This window comes from Carassius auratus, chromosome 34 (genome assembly GCF_003368295.1).
Source record: "Carassius auratus strain Wakin chromosome 34, ASM336829v1, whole genome shotgun sequence".
Classification (NCBI taxonomy): domain Eukaryota; kingdom Metazoa; phylum Chordata; class Actinopteri; order Cypriniformes; family Cyprinidae; genus Carassius; species Carassius auratus.
The window spans coordinates 27320921-27337757 of NC_039276.1; the positions used below are offsets into that span (position 1 = coordinate 27320921).

At 41.2% G+C, this 16837-nt stretch overlaps 1 protein-coding gene across 2 annotated transcripts in view; it reads right to left on the reverse strand.

The window, feature by feature from the left end:
- Nucleotides 1-4885: 4885 nt before the first annotated feature.
- LOC113053675 (mitogen-activated protein kinase kinase kinase kinase 4-like) overlaps nt 4886-16837 on the reverse strand; it is a 70851-nt gene continuing 58899 nt past the window's right edge. For both annotated transcript variants that reach the window (XM_026218860.1, XM_026218859.1), the window contains 6 exons: nt 16428-16562; nt 16199-16299; nt 14853-15002; nt 14607-14766; nt 12639-12778; nt 4886-6628 (listed from right to left, as the gene is read on the reverse strand). In XM_026218860.1, the coding sequence (XP_026074645.1) occupies nt 6545-6628; nt 12639-12778; nt 14607-14766; nt 14853-15002; nt 16199-16299; nt 16428-16562 (770 nt within the window). In that variant the 3' untranslated portion in view covers nt 4886-6544. The remainder of the gene's footprint in view (nt 6629-12638; nt 12779-14606; nt 14767-14852; nt 15003-16198; nt 16300-16427; nt 16563-16837) is intronic.

Sequence of the window (16837 nt, forward strand, 5' to 3'; positions counted from 1 at the left end):
CCAATTCTGTAACATAGTTTGGTTCAAATTTATCAATGGTAGTGTAAAAACACCATTTTACCTTGTCAAAAACAAGCCGTTTTGTAGCTTGTTCCTTTAAATGTTAATTTGGTCTGTTGACTCCGCCCCTCTCTGAGGGACTGTTTCCTTTAGCCACATGTGAAACTTGCTAATTAGCACATTATTATGAAAGGCAATTTGCAAAGACCTTATACTCACTTCACTAATGATCACTAATGATTTGCGTGAACATAAACATATTTATGTAGATCACATTCCCTTCAGAAACAAATATAATCCTCTGTGCCTTCAGCGGCTCCGATGTCGGGAGTAAATGACTGCTATGTTCATTATTACATCCAACAACAGAACACCTCAATCACTTAGTAGTCATTCTTGTCTACATCTGCTGCAGTGGTGAAACAATGGAGGACTGATGAGTCACACAGGGGGCGGAGCTAAGGTAAGACACCAGCCCAGTCTGTGCTGAAATGCCACTGTCAATCCAACTATCATGGGAGGGGCCTGTGTTTGTGATGTCACACTGGCATCTGAGATCAGCTTGATTTGAGAAAGGGGCAGAGCAGATAAAAAAAAAAAAAACACTGGGTGGATTTTTATCATTATATAGAGCGTGTACACACACTGCCAACACACATTTCCGTTCAAACAACTGGTAAAAGTGCATGTAGCATCCAATGACCCCTTTAAGTAGTAGCTACAAAAATCAGTCATGCTCAGTCACTTTTAACAGCAGCACTGCCGATTAAAGATTATTCATAAACACACATGGCATTAGTCACTGGTACTTATTTTCTGATGTTGTAACCTCACATGTATTATATTTTTGGCCACTCAAGCCAGTTTTTCTCACTCTCTTATTAAGACAGAGATAAGATTGCATGTGCTGGGATTTCTTCCAAATGACAGGTCACTGTCTTCTTGCCTCATCTCTGTGGTTAGTTTCAACCACTAAATGCTCATGTTGTCATATTAGTCAGAGTTCATTGTCACTGTGCAGGACATTGTTTGCTCCTTAATTCTGCAACTCTGTCACTGTTAGATTATATCATGCTTTCTGCCAGAAGTTTCTGTGAGTCTGCCTCCTCACTCCTTTGCTTGTGTCTCGCTCCCTCCTCCCTTCTGTGTTCCCTCTCTCCTCTGGATATCTTTGCTCTTTTATAAGCACATGGCACAGATAGTTTTGTCTCCTCATAAGGTCAGATGTTGAAATAGTGGAGGGGGTCTGAAGTTGTTGAGTTTAGACTGACCGAACTGTGTAGTTCATTTTAGAAAAGGTATCCCTGGCCAAGTGTATGCTTAACATGTCCAGAACTTCCATTTTCTAACACGTATATTTCTTGGATTGAGACTTAGAATAGGACTGAGGACTGAGAATAGTCAGACGGCATCGAAAGATAAAGAGCTAAGATATTCTTAACAGTCACTCTTTGACATTTAATGAACTGAAAAACTACATGAGAGTCTTTATATTATTCACGGCTCCTAGACAACTACTCCTAATAGTTCACAAATAAACCTGTGTGTGTGTGATCTACACACAAATCATCTCCTGAAAGAGTGCTGAATGTCTGGCTCAAACACAAGCGATCCTATGTGAAATAACACCATCATCAAACATGGAACAATGTTTTATTGGTGATTACACCATAATTTTTTCCTAATGAGCTACTGTCCTCGATGACAGGCTGCCCAATTTGAAATGAAATGCCGCGTTTTCACCGCAGGAACTTTACCCAGGAACTAGGGACTTTGGCCTGGTACTCGGTGTGTTTCCACCACAGGAACCAGGAACTAAATAAAAACTCTTGATGTCTCTTTAGTGGTTAAACAAAATATAATTAGTTTTGGGTGAATCTAACAGTATATCTTTGGTCTGTATTCAATTTATCTATATGTTAAAATGAAAATAAAAAAGGCAAATTTATATAATATTTCATTTCATTGTAATAGCTGTATATATACACATATCCCTGAACTAAGTACATTTCTGCAGCTGTTATTATGTTTAAATGAAAACTAAAGGAGGCAGTGGTATTTGATATACTATTTCGTTTTATTGTAAATATACAGAGAGGAAAATTGCAGTAGCCAAGGCGAGCTGACTGAAGTTATCAAGTACGCTGCTGTTTGCAGAATTACCGGACTTGAGTCGTCGCGGACATCACACTCCCGAGTCAAATGCACAAAGTACGCACTACCGGAGGAGGCACGTCCAAAATCAGCGTACTTTGCATTGAGAAACGCGCACAAACCTACCTCACCAGTCATTTGCCTCAGCTTCCCGTTACTTTACACCACGGTGGAAATGCAGAAAGCAACAGGTCTGGGGGGAAAAAAGTTCCTGGTAAGAAAAGTTCCTGGTACAAATTTTCCGGGTAATTTCGGTGGAAAAGCGGCATAACTGGAGGAAGCGAAGAAGAGCTCGGTTTGGTGTTTGCATGGCTCTCCATGCAGAACCGAATTCAGTCGAGTTTTCCAGGTCTTCTGTTTGAATGTTTTAAACTGTTTTGAATGTTTACATTGGCAAGGCTTAAAACACATGCAATTGAAATGCTTTCATGATGATGCACAGGCTGTGTTTTTACACTGGCCTCAGGACTCCTCCCCTCCTTCCACGCTGCTATAATAGAACCAGGAAGTATGACCATATTAGCCCGGTCCTGTCCACACTGCACTGGCTCCCTATCAAACATCGTATAGATTTTAAAATATTGCTTATTACTTATAAAGCCCTGAATGGTTTAGCACCTCAGTATTTGAATGAGCTCCTTTTACATTATACTCCTCTACGTCCGCTACGTTCTCAAAACTCAGGCAATTTGATAATACCTAGAATATCAAAATCAACTGCGGGCGGCAGATCCTTTTCCTATTTGGCGCCTAAACTCTGGAATAACCTACCTAACATTGTTCGGGAGGCAGACACACTCTTGCAGTTTAAATCTAGATTAAAGACCCATCTCTTTAACCTAGCTTACACATAACATACTGTCACGGGCTGAAGAATCACACGACAGGGTTTAGTGCAAAGTGAAGCCATTATAAATCTCCCCTTTCACTCACACGACCACGTCCCACCAGTCCTCGTTAAGACTCTCTTTAACAGACAACTGGTTTTGGGTGCGGGAAGGGGCACTTCTACACCCTTTTTTTTTTCTAAAGTAACGTTAAGCAGCACAACAGTTCATGTGCTGGTCATCGTCTAATTAGGACCCGAAGTAGATTAATATAAAGTGTGCTTTTTAAAACAGCATGCGGCAGTGGCAACAATGGGGAACTGTATATTCATGCAGTGTCGAATGTGAAAAGAATAAATCCGATCAGAAGCTTGTGACATGCTCATGCTCAACACTAAATTCGGATTCGTCAATCAGAATGAATTAATTCAGATAGAAGCAAAAAGTGTCCATGTAAATGCACCTAGCGGCTATATTTACATGCAACCAAATAATGCATCTGTAATCAGATTGACAGCTCAATCGGACTGAAAAGCCTTAATGTAAACACATTAATCGATCCGATTGAGCTCGATCGGATTGAAGGGGGTGGTTTATTACTCTTCTAATACGATTAAGAGTGCATGTAAACAATCGATCGGATTTAACCACAAAACTGAAAGAACTGCACATGTGTAATGACGCAGAAATAACGTAATGAGATATGAAGCTCGGAAAGAGCTGCTCTTCCTTTTGAATAAAGTGTTGTATAAATGCGTGTCCTGTCATTACAAAACTCTCCTTTCACTCGGGAACTGTGAAGTGAAGTGACATTCAGCCAAGTATGGTGACCCATACTCAGAATTTGTGCTCTGCATTTAACCCATCCGAAATGCACACACACAGAGCAGTGAACACACACACACACACACACACACACACACACACACACACACACACACACCCGGAGCAGTGGGCAGCCATTTATGCTGCGGCGCCCGGGGAGCAGTTGGGGGTTCGATGCCTTGCTCAAGGGCACCTAAGTCGTGGTATTGAAGGTGGAGAGAGAGCTGTTCATGCACTCCCCCCACCCACAATTCCGTCCGGCCCGAGACTAGAACTCACAACCCTTCGATTGGGAGTCCTACCCTCTAACCATTAGGCCACGACTAGTGGCCTAATGGTTCAATGGTACTCATCTGCGGGCAACCCAGTGTGGGCGAGGGGCGGGGTGTTTTTTATTTTTGCGTGATAAATGAGCAGTGAGCACAGGTTTATATGAAGGCTATATTTATACATAAATGGGTTGTCTGCACATGTCAAAAATCTATTCAGATTTGAAGCTTGTGACATATGTCATATATGTCAATAAAGGGATCTGGTTATTAAGCGTTCATCAGATTCTTCAATCGGAATAAATTCAGTATGATTGAACCAAAATGTGTGCATGTAAACATAGCTTTGATATTATGATTTGAAACTTCTATTATCGTGGACGGTATGATGGCACAAGTGATGAGAACCTGAAATGTCTCTAGAAACAAGAGTTCCCGCTGTACTGCTTTCACCTTGTGGTCACGAATTCCTTTTGGTGCTGCATGACTTTGGATAAGTTTCCAGTAAAAGTAAAAATGAGCAATTATGAGGAAAATTATCCATGTTCTTTCTCCAAGAAATTTCTAGATCTATTACATGTGAAGAGTTTCAAAGGTAATGTAATCTAAAGTAGTATGTGGTGTGTCCAGACAGCAGCAGTGGAGCACATCATGGACTGAGACAGATCTGTTCCTGCTATTAGATGTGGTTAGGACTACTAAACAGAACAACAGCAGGTGTTTGTTTCTCTAGAAACCTTCCCAAACACAGAAGAAACTTCATTTACACCAGCCCTCTACAAACAGCACAAATAACACAGGCATCCCTCCTTAAAGTAAACCCAATTTATTTCCAAAGAAAAACATCAGGAACATACAGGACTTCCTGTCATATAGAGTGAGGACGTACGGTACAGTGCCACGACTGAAAACACAACCAGCTCCAGAGAGTCACAACACCAGCTGGATTATTAATCAATCAACGACAATGATGGCTGAAATAAAACATAAACAAATCTTCAAATGAAACACAACAATGAACATAAGATTGACAAAACTTTGCTTGTTTAAACCGTTCTTCTTTGTCCCAGCTGACTCATTGTATCAGGGCAACACCTGAAACTGTGTTTAACTGTATGACGGACCCAGAATTCACTTCACAGATAAAACTTAAAGAAGCCACCAAAGCAGTTTTCATTTCGTGGCTGTTTCTAAACACGTACGCTTCACTTTTAGTGAAGTTTTGCCATTGGCACAAATCACATTCTTCTTATGACAAATCTTACTGAAAGTTCAACAGCTTAGTTAAAATCGTATGATCTAATACTATTTAACACAAGTAACATAAATATAGAACTTATAGAAGATATAAATCTGGAGTGTGTGAGGAGAGATGAACTAAACAGAGAAAATAACTCCAGTTACCACAACAGATTCACTCCAATCAGCAGAAGAGAGAGAGTGTGTGTGTGTGTGTGGAAACTTTAAAAGCAGGAAGAGAAGAGAAGACAGTACAGAAGCAGCGCTGTGCGTGAGCGCTCATCTCTTTCCTTTGGTTCAGCCGCTTCATCTCTCAGTCCTGCCTTTCATGAATACACACAGTTCAGTTTCAGATCATAGTAATCAGAGTCCATGACAGTCTCACATCCGGCTGAAGTTGGTGTTTCCCTAACAGAGATACTCCTCTGTTTGTGATGCTCTGCATTCACACATCTCTAAAACCATTCAAACTCTTCCCAAACGAATTGAATGTCAGGTCTGTAACGGTGCTCTCTGCTCTGGATGTTGAGTGGACAGTTCAGTTTCAGTTTTCTGGCTCCAATGCATGAAATGCCAGAACAAGCTTTCACTCATGGTTTCTTAAAAAAGGACAGGACAGGTCAAAAGCCTGATTAAAACTCATCGGACACATGACAGAAGGAAAAAGAGGGTTAGAGACAATAAAAAATGAAAGAGAATAGATGCCATGAGAGCAGACCAGAGGAGGAGGAGAGGCAACAGAGAGCCTAAACAAACTTATTCATCCAAACCCATGTGTTTGACGCAGCGGTCCGCTTCCGGCTGACGTCACATGACCATTACCTGAGAGCACACTGGGAACACTGTCAGGAAACATTTCAAGCTCCACATTACTGGAACTACTCTGTTTAGTAAAAACAAAGAACAACCTAGAAATAAATACAAGCCATAAATAAAAATACATGACGAAACAAAGCCATTTTGTGTTTCACCACTGTCAGAACACTATATGTGGCACAACAGCAGGATGTCAGCGTTCCTCTCAGCGGAGTCAGATTGTATTAAACTCTAGAGAAAGACATTTACACAGACGAGCAATAATACAGGAGATACTCGAGTCATTCCTCAGGCAGCAGGTTCAGTTATGTGTGTTTGCCGGTTTGTCAGTCCTGCAGCGGGCTCGGACCGTTCGTGTGGCCTGGCCTCGGCTGATCGTGTCGAGAAACTCCATCGATGGCTCAGACTCCTGCTTTACCAGCTGAGCAGAGAGGTACGGCCCAGCGTCATGAAGTACACCTGACTCGCGCCTCCAGAACGCACAGATGCAAAGAAAACCTGTGGGAAACACATGAAGACAGAAGTGTTAAAACCACAGCTACCTGCTCACAGATCACTCATGCTCTGTTACGCTCAGGACATACATCACTCCAACATCAAAACACTGACGCGATCATATATTCCAGGAAGAAAATAGTTGCTTTAGGACCTTTACAATTTTTTATGCAATTACGTTGAAACAATTAATTGCATATACAATCAAAGTTTGTGTTTACATAATATAGTTGACTGTGTGTGTTTATATGTAAATATAAATTTACACAGTCAACTATATTATGTAAATACGTAAATAAGTATAAATTTTGTAAACACACACAGACACACACATATACAGTATTGTTCAAAATAATAGCAGTACAATGTGACTAACCAGAATAATCAAGGTTTTTAGTATATTTTTTATTGCTACGTGGCAAACAAGTTACCAGTAGGTTCAGTAGATTGTCAGAAAACAAACAAGACCCAGCATTCATGATATGCACGCTCTTAAGGCTGTGCAATTGGGCAATTAGTTGAAAGGGGTGTGTTCAAAAAAATAGCAGTGTCTACCTTTGACTGTACAAACTCAAAACTATTTTGTACAAACATTTTTTTTTTTCTGGGATTTAGCAATCCTGTGAATCACTAAACTAATATTTAGTTGTATGACCACAGTTTTTTAAAACTGCTTGACATCTGTGTGGCATGGAGTCAACCAACTTGTGGCACCTCTCAGCTGTTATTCCACTCCATGATTCTTTAACAACATTCCACAATTCATTCACATTTCTTGGTTTTGCTTCAGAAACAGCATTTTTGATATCACCCCACAAGTTCTCAATTGGATTAAGGTCTGGAGATTGGGCTGGCCACTCCATAACATTAATTTTGTTGGTTTGGAACCAAGACTTTGCCCGTTTACTAGTGTGTTTTGGGTCATTGTCTTGTTGAAACAACCATTTCAAGGGCATGTCCTCTTCAGCATAGGGCAACATGACCTCTTCAAGTATTTTAACATATGCAAACTGATCCATGATCCCTGGTATGCGATAAATAGGCCCAACACCATAGTAGGAGAAACATGCCCATATCATGATGCTTGCACCTCCATGCTTCACTGTCTTCACTGTGTACTGTGGCTTGAATTCAGAGTTTGGGGGTCGTCTCACAAACTGCCTGTGGCCCTTGGTCCCAAAAAGAACAATTTTACTCTCATCAGTCCACAAAATGTTCCTCCATTTCTCTTTAGGCCAATTGATGTGTTCTTTGGCAAATTGTAACCTCTTCTGCACATGCCTTTTTTTTAACAGAGGGACTTTGCGGGGGATTCTTGAAAATAGATTAGCTTCACACAGACGTCTTCTAACTGTCACAGTACTTACAGGTAACTCCAGACTGTCTTTGATCATCCTGGAGGTGATCATTGGCTGAGCCTTTGCCATTCTGGTTATTCTTCTATCCATTTTGATGGTTGTCTTCCGTTTTCTTCCACGTCTCTCTGGTTTTGCTCTCCATTTTAAGGCATTGGAGATCATTTTAGCTGAACAGCCTATCATTTTTTGCACCTCTTTATAGGTTTTCCCCTCTCTAATCAACTTTTTAATCAAAGTACGCTGTTCTTCTGAACAATGTCTTGAACGACCCATTTTCCTCAGCTTTCAAATGCATGTTCAACAAGTGTTGGCTTCATCCTTAAATAGGGGCCACCTGATTCACACCTGTTTCTTCACAAAATTGATGACCTCAGTGATTGAATGCCACACTGCTATTTTTTTGAACACACCCCTTTCAACTAATTCAACTAATTGCCCAATTGCACAGCCTTAAGAGCGTGCATATCATGAATGCTGGGTCTCATTTGTTTTCTGAGAATCTACTGAACCTACTGGTAACTTGTTTGCCACGTAGCAATAAAAAATATACTAAAAACCTTGATTATTCTGGTTAGTCACATTGTACTGCTATTATTTTGAACAATACTGTATATATATATATATATATATATATATATATATATATATATATATATATATATATATATATATACATACACACTGAGGGGGGAAAAAATATTTGATCCCCAGCTGTTTTTGTATGTTTGCCCACTGACTAAGAAATGACTAGTCTATAATTTTAATGGTAGGTTTATTTAAACATTTGGAGACAGAATAACAACGAAAACATCCAGAAAACTGCACTTCATAAAAGTTATAAATTAGTTTTCCTATTAATAAGTATTTGATCTCCGAGCAAAACATGACTTAGTACTTGGTGAAGAAACCCTTGTTGGCAAGCGCAGGGGTCAGAGGTCAGCAGCTTTGCACACATCTCAGGAGGGACGTTCGTCCACTTCTCTTTACAGATCCTCTGTAAAAGGTAATCTAAATCCTTAAGGTTTATTGGTTGTTGATTCTCCCTCCATAGATCTTCTAGAGGATGGAGGTCTGGACACTGGCTCGGCCCCTCCGTGACCTTCATGTGTTTCTTCTTGAGACACTCCTTTGTTGCCTTGGCAGTATGTTTCGATGTATGCTGGAAGATCCATCCATGACCCATCTTCAGTGTTCCGGCTGAGGAAACAAGGTTCTTGTCCAATATTTTACAGTATACGGCCTTGTTCATTTGCCCCTTGATGTGGTTAAGTCTCTCTGTGCCCTTAGCAGAAAGACAGCCCCAAACCATAATGTTTCAGCTCCGTGCTTGACTGTAGGAATGGTGTTCTTAGTCAGCATCTCTCTCCCTCCAAACACAGTAAGTCAAGTTCATGCCAAAGAGCTCAAGTTTGGTCTCATACAGCACTTTCTCCCAATCCTTCTCTGAATCATTAGATGTTCTTTGCAGGATTTCAGTCCATTGAGGTTTAGGGTTGTCACCAATGTTTTTAGGTGACTGTGGTCCCAACTGCCTTAAGATCATTAACAAGCTCCTCTCTTATAGTTCAGGGCGGATCCCTCACCTTTCATATGATCATTTAACATTTAATCTTTTAGCAGACGCTTTTATTCAAAGTGACTTTTAAATGAGAACAATAGAAGCAGTCAGGTCAACAAGAGAACAACAACAGTATACAAGTGCCATGACAAATCTCAGTTAGTCTAGTATAGAACACATAGCCAGGCTTTTTTTTTATTTTTTATGCAAGACAAGAAAAGAAAGAAAAGTGCTAGTATTAGTTGGTTAAGTGCTGGCGAAAAGATGATTCTTTAGATGTTTCTTGAAAATGAGTAAAGACTCAGCTGTAGGAATTGAGATTGGGAGGTCATTCCACCAGCTGGGCACAGTCCAGGAAAAGGTCAGTGAGAGTGATTTTGAACTTCTTTGGGATGGCACCACAAGGCGTCGTTCACTTGCAGAGCGCAAACTTCTTGTAGGAACATAAGATTTAACCGGTGAGTTTAGGTAAGTTGGTGCCGTGCCAGTGGTCGTCTTGTAGGCAAGCATCAGTACCTTGAATCTGATGCGAGCGGCTACTGGTGAGCTGTTTTTGCCTCATTGAAGACAACCCTCGCTGCTGCATTCTGGATCATTTGCAGAGGCTTGACAGTACATGCAGGAAGAGCCAGGAGAGCATTACAATAGTCCAGTCTGGAGAGAACAAGAGCTTGGACAAGAAGTTGGGTTGCTTGCTCTGACAGGAAGGGTCTAATCTTCCTAATGTTGTATAAGGCAAACCTGCAGGACCGGGTCGTTGTAGCAATGTGGTCAGTGAAGCTTAACTGATGATCCATCACAACTCCTAGGTTTCTGGCTGTCCTCAAAGGAGTTATGGTTGATGAACCCAGCTGTATAGAGAAGTTGTGATGAAGCAATGGGTTAGCTGGAATCACCAGGAGTTCAGTCTTTGTAAGGTTAAGCTGAAGGTGATGGTTATTCATCCAGCTAGAAATGTCACTCAGACAGGCTGAAATGCGAGCAGCTACCGTCGGGTTATCAGGCTGGAATGAGAAGTAGAGTTGGGTGTCATCAGCGTAGCAGTGATAAGAAAAGACAGATAGAAAAATGAAAGATACTAATGACGTCATGTAGATTGAGAAGAGAAGTGGTCCATGTACTGAGCCTGGAGGAACCCCAGTAGCAAGTTGTTGTTAATTAAAAACATCCAAGACACCCTGAAGGATCTATCGGAGAGGTAGGACTTGTGATTAACGGTGTCAAAAGCAGCAGACAGGTCCATTAACAAGTCCATGAGTACTGAGGATTTTGAAGCTGCTCTTGCTAGTCGCAGGGCTTCAGTAACCGAGAGCAGAGCAGTCTCAGTTGAGTGGCCACTTCTGAAGCCAGATTGGTTGCTGTCCAGGAGATTGTTCTGTCCAAGGAACATAGAGAGCTGGTTGAACACAGCTCGCTCAAGTGTCTTTGCAATGAATGGAAGAAGGGATACCGGTCTGTAGTTTTCAAGAAGCGCTGGATTTAGAGATGGTTTCTTGAGCAGTGGGTTTACCCGAGCCTGCTTGAATGCTAAGGGAAATGTTCCAGATTGAAGAGAGGAGTTGATAATGTGAGTAAGTGAAGGTATGACTGAAGAAGAGATCGCTTGAAGGAGGTGAGTGGGGATAGGATCAAGTGGACAAGTAGTAGGATGATTGGACAGGAGAATTTTGGAGACGTCCATCTCTGAGAGTGGAGAGAAGGAGGAGAGAGAGTGTGCATCGGTCATTGTGAAGTTGTCCTTAGTCTGCAGTGTGGAGAATTGGTCACTGATGGTTCTTGTCTTTTTGTGAAGAAAACTGCAAAGTTGTCCGCTGTAAGAGTCAATGGAGGAGGAGGTAGAGGCAAATTAAGGCCCCGTCCACACGGAGACGCGTTTCTGTAAATACGCACAAATTTTTATCGGATAGGCGTTTCGTCCACACGGATCCGGCGTTTTCATCAGGTGAAACCGCTATTTTTTGAAACCGGGTCCCAGAGTGGATAAACGTCTGAAACGATGACGTCATCAGCCCACGTCTCCCCCCTAGTCAGACAGCTCTACGTCACGTAACAGCAACAAAAACATGAACAAACACTGAACGATTGTCTTTTTATTAATTACTAACATTAACACTGATTAATAAATGTATTGTTCCATGTTCATTTGTGTACCACGCGCAAGGTTTATGAGCATAGTCCAAGTCTTCTTCTCTGTTTTTAGTGTATCTCTGTGGCATAATTACAGCACCACATACTGGTCTGGCATGTATACTACATCATTATGCGGTTTCGTGTGGACGCGGATATTTCTTGAGACTTGGGGTAAGCTCCGTCTCCGTGTTGACGGGGCCTAAGAAGAGAAGAGAAAGTTTTGAAGAGTATCCGAGCGTCAAAACAGTTGTTCGTTTTGTTGTGGTAGTAGGATGTTTTAGCCGTTAAGACATTTGCATCACCCAATGAGGCAAGATCTTGCACGGAGCTCCAGAGCGAGGCAGACTGATGCTTGTTTTGTATTTCTTCCTTTTCCAAATAATCACACCAACAGTTCTCCTCTCCTTACCAAGCTTCTTGATTATGACTGATTGATTGCTCCTTTATTATTATTATCCTTAATTATAGACTGATAATTCCTTTGTCAGTGGGCAAACATACAAAATCAGCAGGGGATCAAATAATTACACACACACGTAAATATTTCTTACACACACACACACACACATATATATATATATATATACACACACACACACACACACACACACACACACACGTGTGCGTGTTTATATACAATACACATAAATAAACATAGTCGCATATATTATGAAAACACAAACTTTGATTTGGATTTGATAGCACTGTAACAATTCATTACTGCAAAGAGTCTGGATGTTATTCTCAATGTTTCCCATCACACTATTATTACTGTTAAACATGGAAATAATACAACTTCATTATTCTTAAAGCAAAAATAATCTCATTAAAATTTTAAACAAATATTCTTAATTTTCTTTATCCATTGCTTAAGGACAGGTTTTTTTGGGATCACAGGCATGGCCCAAGATCTGATTTCGCAGCAAGAACACCAAAAAACTAAAACTAAAAATAAAAATAAACACACCTTGTCATTTCTCTCACACAGAAACTTGAGCCTTTGTGCTCTTTTGTGCATGAAAACTCCATCCAAGTGGCCTGTTCCCACCGAGCGGATCTCTATGGCCTTCTCTCCCCAGCCCATGATCTGGTTAGAGCGGATATAAGCTGCAAGAAACACAACAAGATACAGGTGAGAAATAACAATGTGCTCACAGATACACACACTGGCAGCTAGGCTAGGCTAAACTAAGTCTCTCTCAGTCACACTGTTGACTGGGATCATTTATTGATTGAGTGCATTAATGCTGTTCATTAAACAGATAAGGGGACATTCATTCATATTAAATATAAAGTGAGTTTGCGCAGAAAGCAGAGTAAAAAAAAAAGGTTTTTAATTTCTCAAATGTTGATGAAAACAAAAGGAAATAAGCAGCAGTGCTGACCATCTCCAGCTTTGTTCAAGACTCAGTTGAGCCACTTTGTACCAAGGTGACTGTCACTGTAAGCCCCAGAAGAGACGGTGGAAGCACTAGCGAGTGTACTTAGATTCAACAAAAGTGACATGACATACTGAGAAGCGTGTTAAAGATATCCGGGAAATTACCACCAGATGGTGCAAAGGGACGGGTCGCAAACGGACTATAATTGTACAATTTTGGTTTGTAAATGGAGACAAAGTAAAACAACAATTACATTATAATACAACATTGTAACATACTTAAAAACCATTAGAAAATGTACAGTGAGTTAATAAACAGGTAATTAAAAAGTAAAGAAAAAAAAAAAATTGCTCTTCCTGAAATTGACGTGACATTCAGCCAAGTATGGTGACCCATACTCAGAATTTGTGCTCTGCATTTAACCCATCCAAAGTTCCCACACACACAGTACACACACATACACACACATACACACCCGGAGCAATGAACACACACACACAAACACTCACACACACACTGCGAACACACACCCGGAGAAGTGAACACACACACTGTGAACACACACCCGGAGCAGTGAACACACACACACAAACACTCACACACACACACTGCGAACACACACCCGGAGCAGTGAACACACACACACACACTGCGAATACACACCCGGAGCAGTGAACACACACCCGGAGCAGTGAACACACACACACACACTGCGAATACACACCCGGAGCAGTGAACACACACACAGACACACACACACACACACACACACAGAGCAGTGTTCATCATTTATGCTGCGGCGCCCGGGGAGCGGTTGGTGATCGGTGCCTTGCTCGAGGGCTCCTCAGTCGTGGTACTGCCAGCCCGAGACTCGAACCTACAACCTTAGGATAAGGAGTCAAACTGTCTAACCACTAGGCCACGACTTCCCACCTCCTGCATGCTATGAGTGGGGTGGGGACGAGAGTGAGTTGGTGTGTCTGTGACTGAGTAGATGTGCACGTTTGGGACCAAGTCTGGAGTCTCTATAATTAATGGTCTAGGACGCCAATAATCTTTTACGGCAGCAATGAGGAAAAGAAGAAAATCAGTACGAACTCACCTGGTGCTTGGATCCCTAAAAATCAATACTGGCCGTTTGTCCTGCCTATTTAATATCTGAGTAAATTATCTAATAAATAAGCCAGGCTTACAGTCAGGACTGAAAGCAAACACCACTCAAAAGCAAACTAAAGTAGTAGGATAGACTTATATATGGAAATTGGAGACTTTATCAATTTTTAAGGAAAAAGGGTATAGATGGAAAATGACAGTCACAAGACAGAAAGACATCAAACTGACACGTCACACCATCATTAGCTGTAATAAAACTAGAGCTGGTCCATTCTGACGATGTTAATAGCTGTTCTGGGCACTGAACTGGTGCTGGTGTGATACATATTCAGTAATGCAGTGTGTCACGTATACTAGTACGCTTGTCTATAACTACATGTAACCATACTGACAGTTATTGACTAGTAAAATACTCTGGTGATGATTGAATAGGCACACACCCACAGAGGTGGGCATCTCGCCCCACTGGAGCACCACGTCTTTGGTGATGCGGCCGTAGGTGTTGACATACACGCCCTCGTCTTCATAACACACCAGCAGCTCAATGCCATCGGTGTTTGGCAGGATGATGATGGCATGTGACTGAATACTGGTCTGAATCTGAAACAATGAAGAAAGAGGATGATGAAGAGTCAGGAAAACACAGCTGGACAAATTCAGATGCTTTTTTCACCAGCAGTACATACATGAGTTGGCAGATAAATGTCATAGACGGCTCCTGAGTCCACATCCACAGCATGAAAGCCAGAGAAGGACCCATAGATGACCTTTAACCTTTGGCCTTCTTCAACTGTGAGGTCAACCAGCAGCGGCTTGTGCACCAGATCACCGAACGACTACCACACAAAGATTTGTCATTCTTTCATTGTGAGAATCTTCAAAATCATAAACAATATCAGCATATCTCCATTATAAGGCCTATTCACACCAAGAACGATAACTACATTAGCATCCAGGCCAGCACATGATAATGTTCTCTTTATTAGTTTTGTCATCTGCCACTTTAAACGCTCAAGCTCTTGAAAGTCTGCTGGACTCTGATTGGCTGTCAATGTTGTTATTTATCGATTTGAAAGCGATTCCAGCGATATTGTCCCTCAGTGTTGTTTTTTGGGAGGCTAAAAACTTCATAGTTATTGTTCTTATTGTTTGCAATCATTGATAAATGTTCATGTAAAGCTTCAGTGCTCGAGGGAAAGCTTGTGAGTGGAGGTGCAGTGAGAGAAACACAAAGCCTGAGTCCACCGCTCTCTTACTCTAGAAACCAGCTGCTGGTCATCGATGGTCACCTAAACCAACACTGAAACCAAGAGTGCTGGTCTCACAGAATCAAATCTCATGGACAATAACGTCACACTGCCAATGTACATGATTTCATAGCTGAAAGATGAAAATACCTAGATGAACCATTTTTATCAAATTAAAAATAAAGCATGCTAACATTCACTAGCAACTGTGTGTAGAACTTGAACACTTCTGTACTCACACAAAATTTCCAGCAGAACAATGTTCACATACACATATAAACATGTTCTTACACTTCTTCTAACGCATTGAATAAATTGTTCAAATTGCTTAAAAAATGTATTGCTTATACTGTGCTCGTAGTGTGCACTGTATGTCAATTCACTAAAGCGCAAAAGAAACCATGAGCATGCAACATGGGAAATAAAAGTAAAGCACCAATGAACCACATAACTGGCCATGCGTGTGTTCGCTGGGGAAGACTGGGTATGATATTCATTCTATTCAGGAGCAGTTTCCATGTTTCAATTTTATTATTAACCATGGTAACTGATGCTTCCATAACCCAAAATGCTGTGTTATTTTCACATCGTGTTATTTTGTATATGTTCAATGACTGTGGTGTCTCATACTAATCTAATCGTATTAACAAAAACTATTAACAAAAACTGCTTGATGACCATGGGAAAATGTGGGTGCCATGGCCAAACCAGTTGAGAAGCACTGGCCTAGACAGACTCCTGCTTAGATCAGAACATCACACTCACGGTCATTCTAGTGTATTCACCTTGAAAGCCATGAATTTATGGTACGGTTTTGGAGCCCACGCGTATACTTCTACTGAATTCTTCAGGGCCAGAACCAAGAACTTGATCCTCTCATACTTCACTACAGACAAAACAAAGCACACACGTCAGTGCAAGTATTGTGTGACAAATGCAGACGATCAGATCAATGCCTGAATAAGGAGCAGAAATAACAAAGCGACACATAATCGTTCAGATCTGAACACATACCAACTTTGTAGTGCACACATCCCTCTAGATCTCCTACGGTGGTCCAGCCCTGCTTCTTTTCCACCTCAGGGTCATTATGGAGGATCTTGTTCCTCAGCCAGGACAGATAATACACCCGCAATTTATTCTTCTTCCCTACAAGAAAAATACATTAAATGTAGTTCAGTTCTCTTGCTCTTTTGGTCCAGACCAAACTTCCAGAAGACCCAGATCAATGCTGTGTGCTGGGCTAAATGTTCTGGCTGTATATGGAGGTATGTTGTATCAGCTCAATTACTCTGAAGGGCTATTGAAATGTGTAAAGGAGTCAAACAGCAGCACACGGAGATCCACTGCAAGGTTCCCATGCCAGTTTCATGCTTCAGTATTTGGGAGAACGCCATTTAAGAGTTCATTTCAAACTGTCCTGT